An 11,651-nucleotide genomic window follows, 5' to 3' on the forward strand; every position below is an offset into this window, starting at 1 on the left:
TACCCCATATTGAACAAAGTGATTAATGAAATATAATAACTTAGAATATTCGCATACAGGTTTTGTTTTCCTTGATCATTAAGAGTTTGTCCTCAAAATAAACTGTTTCAACAATATTTTATTTGCATGTAGATAACGACATGTATGATGTTTTATGTACCAGATGTATATTTGTATAGACTACACCTAATATAGAATAGAATAGGCATTTTAATTTTATTGAATTTCACTGAATTCAATTATATTTTCTTTCATTCAAATTGAAATTGCAATTATGTCTGTATCCTGTTTACTACTTCAATACAAAGTAAATTCTAATTCAATAATTTAATTGGAATTTATGAGGCATTCTCAATTAAATTCTGAATTGAGCCCAACCCTGGTATGTATGATCTCTGTAAGTTGGCTCCACTTATTGAATGAAAGAGGCACGATCATCAAAGATGAATTTTGTTTAAATTCATCAAAAAAGTTAGCTTATAACAGTGAACCTTTTTTTGTGGGATACACAAGGCAAGTATTGTGGCATACTTTGGTTAAACTATCCCCAATTCAATGGAATTGCAAATCTCTGCATGCACAGTGCATTCTTCCATCACATGTACAGCTGATTCTCAAGATATTGCACACTAATGAGATGCTTTTGAGCCCACACTACTACACTGTCTGAGCCAAGAACTACATGCTTTCTGGTAAGTTTTGAGTGGGGTGAATATATTTTATATGACATACATTCTTTTTAGTTAACTAGTAAATCGTAGCCTACAGCAAAGTGTGTTTAAATCTTTTCTAACTTGTTAACAATTTCTGCTAGTTAGTTTTTGCTACCATGTGGGTTTTAGCTTGCTTGAGCCTGCTAACTGAGGAGTGTTAATTCACCTGTTTCCGTACATGTTTATTTAAAAAAAAAAAAAAAATCTTACAAAAGAGTTGTTTAATCTAACTGCTTAACTATTTATCTGTACATGGAATTGTATATTTTTTTAACTATTTGTTTCCTAATCTTTACAGCAAAATCCCACGTGCACTATTTGATGTGTGGAGACATTTCACTGCAGCTAATGTAGAAGGAAAAGCTGTGCACATTTGCAAATACTGTGCCAAATCATATGTGCAACAAAGATGCAGAATAATCTGGCCAAGTGCATAAAGTTCCCTCAGCACACACAACAAGCAACCTCTTACAAAAGTCCATCTACTTCTATTCGAGGTGAAAATTATTAATCAGACAACTTATCGGTAGCAACAGCTCGTGGTCCTCCTGGAATCAGAAGTTTTTTTGACTCAATGGAGGAATGTAGTCAGATAAATGCTGATGAATGTCTTGCTTGAGCTGTGTATGCAACTGGTTAACCTCTGATGCTCACAGGCAATGTGTATTCATGTTTGACAGTCTCCTGGAGGGGAAGGAGTCTCTCCAAGAAATGGCCATATCACAGTCTGTCGATATGGACAGCCCCATCAAGAGGATCCTGCTGGATGATGTATTTTGGGAGAGAGTGGTAAGCAGCCTGCAACTCCTGAAACCTATAGCAGCAGCCATTGCACGGATTGAGGGAGACAATGACATCCTGTCTGATGTTCAGACTCTGCTGGCAGATGTGAGAGAATACATTCATACTGCCCTGCCCACTTCACTGTTGCTCTAAGCAGAGGAAACTGCAGTTCTGAAATACATCAAAAAGCGTGAAGACTTCTGCCTGAAGCCCATACACACCACAGTGTACATGTTGGACCCCAAGTATGCTGGCAAGAGCATCCTGTCTGGTGCAGAGATCAACAAGGCCTATGGTGTCATCACTACTGTGTCTCGCCACCTTGGCCTGGATGAGGGCAAGATTCTTGGCAGTCTGGCGAGGTACACTTCCAAGCAAGGGCTTTGCGATGGAGATGCAATATGGCAGTTGTGCCAACATATCTCATCAGCCACCTGGTGGAAGGGATTCTGAGGGATCTGAGGCTCTTTCTCCTGTTTCCTCCATCATCCTCCAAATCCCACCAACATCAGCCGCCTCAGAGCGCAACTGGTCCTTGTTTGGGAACACACACACCAAAGCACGCAACAGGCTGACCAGTACAAGGGTTGAAAAATTGGTGGCCATCCGGGTAAATTTGAGGCTTTTTAGAGCCTGACAATGAGCCATCCTCAACAAGATTGGAAAGTGACAGCGAAGATGAGGCCTCAGAGTCTGATGTTCAAGAGGTGGACATTGAGGAGGTCCAGGGAGAAGACATGGAAGCTTGAGAGGAAGACAACCAAAGCTTTAGTTTCTAGACTATAATTTTATAGATGTATGTTGAAAAAGTTTTTGGGAGATGCGATGGATCATTGGGGATCATTCAATATTCCCTTTCTTTTGTTGTTCAGTGAAATCATCCCATGTGAAGAGTCAGCTCATTTAATTAAAGTTTAATTCGTAAATAAATTGTTTGTTTTATTTCTATTGGAAGGATTTAATCTACTTAGTCTACTTATGGTAGGGTAAAAGGTTTCTGTTTCTGTCTCCATATGGTATGGTAAATATATCCAATGCAAAAAACATCTACATTTAAATTGTATTATATTAATTTTCATACATTTCCGTTAATTCCCACGGAAAGTTTCCACCTCTGAATATTCCCCAAAATGTGCAACCCTACTCAAGTGGGAGAGAATGTATACCATAGACGTTTCTATTCCAAACCATAGCATGAAACCATAGAATCCAACCATAGTCTTGTGAATGTAACCAAGGTGTCTAGAGAACTAGATTCGTCTAGAGAAGAACTCCATGGAAGCTCAGTAGATTCCACCGCTCCTGTCGTTGTGGGTGGATGGTAGCTGTCTGTTTTTACGAGCATGTGCCCTGGAAGAAATTAGTTCCAATCCCCGTTGCAAATGAGATACGCACACAGCCCTGAACATGAAGGAATGGGAGGAACTGAAATGTCTGTCTCTCGTTTCCCCACCCTGGGACAACCTCAGATGCCTCTGCACGACCTGCCAATCCAAGCCTCCCTCTGCATTCCTCATTAAGAATGCATTATGCATGTGTGAGTGCATGTGCATGTGTATGTGTGTGTCTGTGTGTGCAGCAGACACACCTGAGGGTGTGTGTGCAGTGCAGCTGTCCCCATATTAATATACTGTTGCAGCTGACAAACTAATGTGCCACAGAAGTGTTATAGGATGTCACGCTGACACTGTATAACTGACTCAGAGGCCTGCAAGGATACTTGCTGGTGTGTGTGTGTGTGTTTGCGTGTGTGTGCATGTGATTCTGACACCAGGCCACTGATCAGATAACTAATTGACCAGAGTCCAAACACCACAGCTATCAGAAAGGGTAAACAGGCTATGTCCGAAATCTCGCTTGTCTACTACTTACTTAAACTGCATACCTGTAGTTACTAATCATACTACGTACTACTTAGTACACACTGTTTAGTAGAGTATGCAGTATGCCACGGCCGCAACATACTACTTTTGGTGCGTTCAAGACAACTGGGAACTCTGAAACAAAACGAGCTCAAATTGGGAAAAATCGAGACGTCGGTGATCTTCAGGTCGGAGAAGTCGGAGCTCTAGGATGATGCCCAAGTTTCCAACTTGTAACTCCAAGTTGGGTGACTGTTCAGAAAAAAGAAGGAAGGGAAGCGCTGCTAAGGTACACAGTAGTAAATCTTTGTAGACAGAAGGTGCTCTTTGGTAAAAGAGGTGAATTGGTCATCAAAAAGAAAGGAGAACCAGGCCACTCTTCATATAATTAATGAAAATGCCTTTAATTGTATAGCATGTTCAATGGAAACAAATATTTAAAAAACTCTGATGTGTTTCGGCTGCATGGCCTTTGTCAGGGAGTATAAAGATGATAATACAATGTCTTCTTTTGAACAGCATTTTCCAATTAACCCTGAGTTGAAGAGGGAGTGGTTACAGAATTCATTGGACAGATGTCTTAACAAAATGCAAACCAAGGCTAGTAGAACCACTAGAAAAGACAAAGTGGTTCTAGCCTTGAATAGGATTGGACAAAGTGGTGAGAGTAGGAGAGCCATACATTTTATAGTACACTAGATCACAGCAATGGACCACGGCAGTCCAAACATAGCAGAGGGCAATAAAGCATTGGATGACTGTTCAATTAGATTTTTTCCAGTCAGAGCACGTTTTTTTCAGACTTCCCTGTTGTCTTGAACGCACCGTCAGATACGGCTTCGCAAATGATCCGGCAGTTGTGGAAAAAGTACCCGATTGTCATACTTTAGTAAAAGTAAAGATACCTTAATAGAAAAGGACTCAAGGAAAAGTGAATGTCACCCAGTAAAATACTACTTGAGTAAAAGTCTGAAAGTATTTGATTTAAAATATACTTAAGTATCAAAAGTATATTATATATTAATTAAGCAAACCAGATGGCACAATTTTCTTGTTTTTTAAATTTACGGATAGCCAGGGGCACATGCCAACACTCAGACATCATTTACAAACGAAGCGTTTGTGTTTTGTGAATCCTTCAGATCAGAGGAAGTGGGGATGACCAAGGATGTTCTCTTGATAAGTGCGTGAATTGGACCAGTTTCCTGTCCTGATAAGCATTTAAAATGTAACGAGTACTTTGGAGTGTCAGGGAAAATGTATGGAGTAAAAAGTACATTAGTTTCTTTAGGAATGTAGTGAAGTAAAAGTTGTCAAAAATACAAATAGTAAAGTACAGATACCCCAAAAAACTACTTAAGTAATACTTTGAAGTATTTTGACTTAAGTACTTTACACCACTGTGAACCGGAATGGATCGTCTGTAGCCTTACCCAGTGATCTTTCACTACAGCGAAGTGTTGTTGTTCTGGGCTAACGTTAGCTAAGTAGCTAGCATTTGGAAAGACGTAATTGGAGTAAACTGGAGTTAACTGTAGGCCTAAGCATGTATCAATTAAAGAGTCTCAACTGAAGCATGAGAGGAATGCAGTGCTGAGGTAGAGGGCTCGTAATGAGGACGACTGTTTACTACTCTGAACTGTATGTAGTGAGCTTTCTAGCGCCCAAAGCTGCAAACGCATCGCCCAAGGGTGTGCCATACATTGTGCAGGAGAAGTCCAGTGGCTACACGACTCCCAGAGTAGCTAGTCTTTTACAAGATTGTCACCAGACTCCATCTTCATCAACCATCTCCCTGACCACCTTTCTCTGATCAAGCATTGAACTGTCCCTTATTCTTTTTGGAGGATGCATGCACTCAAAGACTTGGCCTCTATTGGCTGACCTAGCCAACTATAGCTAAGCTACTCATGACAATGTATTTAGAGTTTGTTTGCTTTTGATGCGCTTTGAGATTGTTATGAAAAGCGCTATAGAAATGAAATCAATTATTATTATACCAAGATGGTTTATTTAGTTTAGTGGAGCAAAAAGCTCTGATGAAGGCCAAGAGGCCGACATGTAGCTTCAATAAAACACTGAAAGTAGCAAGAGCAGCGTGCAGGTGTGAGTGGAATTGTTGAAGGTGTCTATCATAGTCCAAAACGTATACGCATACACACAGCAGTGTTCTAGAATATTGCACTGTTGGCTTTGATACTTTTTGCCAGTGAGTAGAGGTCCTCCCTTCTCTTTACATTTAAGAACAACCCAACTTCCACCTCCCCCTCTCTCAATCTCTCTCTCGCTCTATCTCTCTCTCTCTCCTTGCCTCTGAATGTTGTAGAGGTGATGGGAAGTATAGCGTCTCAGTGTCTCTGGACGCGCTCCGCTCCGAGTGCAGAGTGGAGAAGAAAAGGCCGCTGTCTGGAGCCTGGTCCTGGAGTTGGAGAGTGGGCTGAAAGGAGAGCATAGATCCTCAGTGTGAGGCGGCCTTAAAAGGGACCCTTTGTCCAGAGATGAAACGACTCCACAACTGGCAGATACTGTATAAATGGGCCGTAGCTCACTCATGATGACATTCCCACACTTTATGTAGATGTGAAGGTCGCTCTGTTTTTCTTAGAAAGATAGTGACTGGCCAGGCCGGGCTATTGGTGGTTATTGACGATTGTTGTGGCTGGATATAGATTTCCTTCCTGCCTGTGTGATATTTATTCAGATATTTATTGGTAACCCTTGACTTGAGGTCACTAGCCTGTGGAATCTTAACTGAATAAAATAGATTTTGCTGCCAGTGGATTTGCCATAATACGATTGAACACTATTGGACTGTAGCCCTGAATAAATATCTATACCTCTGTTTCTTCACAGGAGAATCCACATATCTCGATGACCACGGACCCCCAGCTCCCCGTGTAAGACCATCACTACAGCACTCCTTCTTTTTCTTTTTCATTACTCTATCACTTCATCTTTCTCTCCCTCACACTTCCTCTGATCCCTCTCTTTCCACCCTATCCCTCTCCTTGTTTTCTTTTTTTCTTTCACACTCCCTTTTCTTTTCTCCATCTCTCTCTTATGTGCTGCCCTGTGTAAGTGAGTGTGACAGTCCAGTCCATGCAAGATAAGGGTGAGGTTTATGTCTGGAGAAGCTGTGTGTGAACATACTCTAAATACAAAATACTGACAAACACACACACACACACACACACACACACACAGACACACATGCACACACACTAACACACACACATGCCCACACACACACACTGGGCCTTGTGTCTGGCCAGCTGCATCTGTCTGCCTCTATCTCACTTCTATCCCTCTGGCCCTCTCTATCTCTACCCCTTTCTATAAACCCTCATCCACACTTTCTTTGATCCCCTATTTCTACCCTTCTACTTATCACCCTTTTATCTATAGTGAACCAAAATATAAACGCAACGTGCAACAATTTCAAAGATTTTACTGAGTTACAGATCATATAAGGAAATCAGTCAATTCAAACAAATACATTAGGCACTACTCTGTGGATTTCACATGACTGGGCAGGGGCACAGCCACGTGGGAGCCAGGCCCACCCATTGGGGAACAAGGCTCAGCCAATCAGAATTTTAAAAAATCCCACAAAAGGGCTTTATTACAGACAGAAATACTCCTCAGTTTCATCAGACGACCCCGCAGGTGAAGAAGCCGGACGTGGAGGTCCTGGGTTGGCGTAGTTACACAGTGTCTGCGATTGTAAGGCCGGTTGGACGTACTTCCAAATTCTTTAAAACAGCGTTGGAGGCAGTTTATGATAGAGAAATAAACATTCAATTCTCTGGCAACAGGTCTGGTGGACATTCCTGCAGTCATCATGCCAATTGCACACATATGTGACATTGTGTTGTGTGACAAAACTGCACATTTTATTTTTACCAGCACAAGGTGCACCTGTGTAATGATCATGCTGTTTAATCTGCTTCTTGATATGCCACACCTGTCAGGTGGATGGATTATCTTGGCAAAGGAGAAATGCTCACTAACAGGGAGGTAAACAAATTTGTGCCCAAAATTTGAGAGAAATAAGCTTTTTGTGCGCATGGAACATTTCTGGGATCTTTTATTTCAGCTCATGAAACATGGGACCAACACTTTACATGTTGCGTTTATATTTTTGTTTAGTATATATCCTTATCGCTTCTCTCTTAGATCCACCTCTCTTTCAGTCTCTTTTTTTCCCTGTCTCACATTCCCCCTTCTCTCTGTGGGTGAGACACATATTTCTGTGGCCTTCGTAAATGAAGTTGGCTAGCTAGCTTTGGCTTCGTGTTCAGAGTTTATCTGACGTGTGTGCGCATGTGTTTGTTCACGTGTGTGCGCATGTGTCCGTGTGAGGAGTCTGGCCACGTGTCTCTTTGGAGCTGATCTGAAGGTCTGGCTGTCCTAATTAAGCCTGGTAACATCTGGCCAATGTTTATATGTTATTAAGTTGACTTGAAGAGGCCTGTTGAAGTGCATGCTATTAACCCAGGCTAACTTTGAGGTAAAGTACAAGCCAGAGTATTATCTGTCTGAACAGGGGCTGGTCTGAACTGTGGTGTAATGGTCTGAACTGTTGTGTAATGGTCTGAACTGTGGTGTAATGGTCTGAACTGTGGTGAAATGGTCTGAACTGTGGTGGAATGATCTAAAATGTGGTGGAATGGTCTGAACTGTGGTAAGTAGCGCTGAGTTGGGCCAGGAGTTTTTCCTGACCCCTTCACCAAGATGAGCTATATGCTCACACTGACAGGAAAGACTGTTGATGAGAGACCTGGTGCCTGGCTCATACCAATCTTGTTTTTGTAATGCTAGGGTTCAACAGAGAGGCTTTTGGTCATCTGGACAGGCTGACTGGTCTCCAAATGGCCAATAGTCAGCCAAAGGCAGCCAGGAACAGCTTGTTTACCACAGAACACAAACACTGTGTACTATTAATGGGTACACATTGTTTTATATGGATCAGATGAGTAAAGGAGGAGGGGTTTCAATTTATGTGAAATCCGAGTTTAACACCTCTGAAATTCTCTCCATTACCAAAGCCAAACATTTTGAATTGCTTGTGGTTAAAGTGAACATATATAAGGACTCCCACATCACTGTAGTCAGCTGCTACAGACCGCCCTTGGCTTCGGGAGACGCACTTAACTCTCTTTCTGATGTCCTGCACAAATCACCTCTATTGGACATTATTCTAACGAAGACCCCTCACAAATACACATGGACTGGGATATTCTGTAATGATGTCAGTGGTCACTGTGCAATTGCTTGTGTTAGAAATACAAACATGACCCAAGCCAAACACCGTTATATTTTTAAAAGACATTTTAGACAGTTTGATGAGGAAGCGTTCTTACTTGATCTGTACCATAATATTTACAGAGTAAGTCTGATTCTCGATGTTGACACTGCCTGGGACTATTTTTCTATGAAATTTGTGTCGATTTGTGATAAGCATGCCCCTGTGAAGAAATGTAGAATCAGTGGAAGGGACAATCCCTGGTTTTCAGATAACTTGGAAGAATTAATTAGAAAGAGAAATATCTCTTGGGCTCAAGCTAGACATACAAATGCTCCTGTTGACTGGGCCTCCTTCAGAGCACTAAGAAACACATGTTCCTGTTGACTGGGCCTCCTTCAGAGCGCTAAGAAACACATGTTCCTGTTGACTGGGCCTCCTTCAGAGCGCTAAGAAACACAGTTCTGTTGACTGGACCTCCTTCAGAGCGCTAAGAAACACATGCTCCTGTTTGACTGGGCCTCCTTCAGAGCGCTAAGAACCAAATGCTCCTGTTGACTGGGCCTCCTTCAGAGCGCTAAGAACCAAATGCTCCTGTTGACTGGCCTCCTTCAGAGCGCTAAGAACCAAATGCTCCGTTGACTGGGCCTCCTTCAGAGCACTAAGAAACACATGTTCCTGTTGACTGGGCTCCTTCAGAGCGCTAAGAAACACATGTTCCTGTTGACTGGGCCTCCTTCAGAGCGCTAAGAACCAAATGCTCCTTTGACTGGGCCTCCTTCAGAGCGCTAAGAACCAAATGCTCCTGTTGACTGGGCCTCCTTCAGAGCGCTAAGAACCAAATGCTCCTGTTGACTGGGCTCCTTCAGAGCACTAAGAAACACATGTTCCTGTTGACTGGGCCTCCTTCAGAGCGCTAAGAAACACATGTTCCTGTTGACTGGGCCTCCTTCAGAGCGCTAAGAAACACATGTTCCTGTTGACTGGGCCTCCTTCAGAGCGCTAAGAACCAAATGCTCCTGTTGACTGGGCCTCCTTCAGAGCGCTAAGAACCAAATGCTCCTGTTGACTGGGCCTCCTTCAGAGCGCTAAGAAACAAATGTTCCTGTTGACTGGCCTCCTTCAGAGCGCTAAGAAACACATGTTCCTGTTGACTGGCCTCCTTCAGAGCGCTAAGAAACACATGTTCCTGTTGACTGGGCCTCCTTCAGAGCGCTAAGAAACAAATGCACAGGATTGATCAGGAAGTCCAAATCAGATGACTATTTAAATGCAGTCACAGAGAACCTAAACAACCCTACCAAGTTCTGGAAGCTAATCAAATCAGTGTCAGGTTCTAATGTAGTCTCTGGCCTTCCTGAACATTTAATGGTGGATTCTAATGAAGTGAAGGATAAAGCCAATATTGTAGGGGTTTTTAAACAAGCACTTCATACCTGCTGGTTCAGTTTTTGATAATGGTGGGGCCCAGGCCTCTAATGTCAGCTCTGTTACAGTCAACTATGATATAGGCTCTCATGTGAACCATTTTAACTTTGAGCCTGTTTCTTATGCTGAGGTCTATAAAGCACTAAAAGGCAATAGACAGTAAAAAGTCTGCAGGTCCAGACAACCTGGACCCCTACCTCTTAAAGGTAGCAGCTGGTATTATTACTGAACCTGTGGCTCACATTTTCAACTTGAGTCTCTTGACCAATTCCATACCCAGCATTTGGAAATCAGCTTATGTCCTCCCATTGCTGAAGGGTGGAGATCCCTCAGATGCTAATAACTATAGTCCTATCTCCAAACTCCCTATCCTGGCCAGTCTGAGTCCCTAGTGAACTCACAGTTCAAAAACGTCTTCATTGAAAAGAACATACTGAGCGGGGTTCAGTCTGGCTTTAGATCGGGGCACAGCACCACAACTGCAGCTATGGCAGTGTGCTGCTCTGTGGATTCATCAAAGGCCTTTGATTCAGTTGACCATTAATTCTTGCTACTGTAGCTAGACTTAGAAACATTGGTCTCAGTGAAGGGGCAGTAAATTGTCTTTCTGACAGAACACAATGTGTATATACTGACAATCACATGTCTAGCTTTCTTGAGGTTAATAGAGGTGTGCCCCAAATAGAGGTGTGCCCCAAATAGAGGTGTGCCCCAAATAGAGGTGTGCCCCAGCGTTCCATTTTAGCTCCTGTGTTGTTCTCAATGTGTATTCATGATTTGGGAAATGGGATGCAACCAGCAAAGTTGCATCTATATGCAGATGATACAGTCATATATTCATGTCCACCTTCTCTGGTTCAGGCTGTTGAAGAGCTCCAGAGTGCTTTTCAGTCACTGCAGGCCTCCCTTTATGGTCTTGAATGTACAACAAACTAAATTCATGACCTTTACCAGAGTTAGAACTCCGCCAAAGAACGTTAGCATTGTCACATCTGGTGGCTTATCCATTGAAAAAGTGTCATTTGGTTGGACGACAAGTTGTCCTTTAAAGTTCATGTGGATAATCTTGTGACAAAGCTGAAATTTAAATTGGGTTTTTATTTTCATAATAAGGCTTGCTTCCCGCTTATGGCTAGAAAGAAGCTTGTTCATGACACTTTTCTCTTTGTAATTGATTATGGTGACTTGTTGTATATGCATGCAGCCTCCTCTGTCTTACAGAGACTGGACTCTGTTTATCATGCAGCCTCCTCTGTCTTACAGAGACTGGACTCTGTTTATCATGCAGCCTCCTCCTCTGTCTTACAGAGACTGGACTCTGTTTCATGGCAGCCTCCTCTGTCTACAGGAGACTGGACTCTGTTTATCATGCAGCCTCCTTGTCTTACAGAGACTGGACTCTGTTTATCATGCAGCCTCCTCCGTCTTACAGAGATGGACTCTGTTATCATGAGCTCCTCCGTCTTACAGAGACTGGACTCTGTTTATCATGCAGCCTCCTCCGTCTTACAGAGATGGACTCTGTTTATCATGCAGCCTCCTCTGTCTTACAGAGACTGGACTCTGTTTATCATGCAGCCTCCTCCTTTACAGAGATGGACTCTGTTTATCAATGCAGAC

At 42.6% G+C, this 11,651-nt stretch overlaps 1 protein-coding gene across 1 annotated transcript in view; it reads left to right on the top strand.

Moving 5' to 3' along the window:
- Positions 1–4,970: 4,970 nt before the first annotated feature.
- The window catches only part of LOC112070222 (uronyl 2-sulfotransferase), a 40,558-nt gene continuing 33,877 nt past the window's right edge, over positions 4,971–11,651 (top strand). The window contains exons 1-2 of the mRNA XM_024137643.1: positions 4,971–5,099; positions 6,136–6,255. Coding sequence (XP_023993411.1) covers positions 4,971–5,099; positions 6,136–6,255 — 249 coding nt within the window. The remainder of the gene's footprint in view (positions 5,100–6,135; positions 6,256–11,651) is intronic.

The sequence above is a fragment of the Salvelinus sp. IW2-2015 genome, unplaced genomic scaffold (genome assembly GCF_002910315.2).
Source record: "Salvelinus sp. IW2-2015 unplaced genomic scaffold, ASM291031v2 Un_scaffold1264, whole genome shotgun sequence".
Classification (NCBI taxonomy): domain Eukaryota; kingdom Metazoa; phylum Chordata; class Actinopteri; order Salmoniformes; family Salmonidae; genus Salvelinus; species Salvelinus sp. IW2-2015.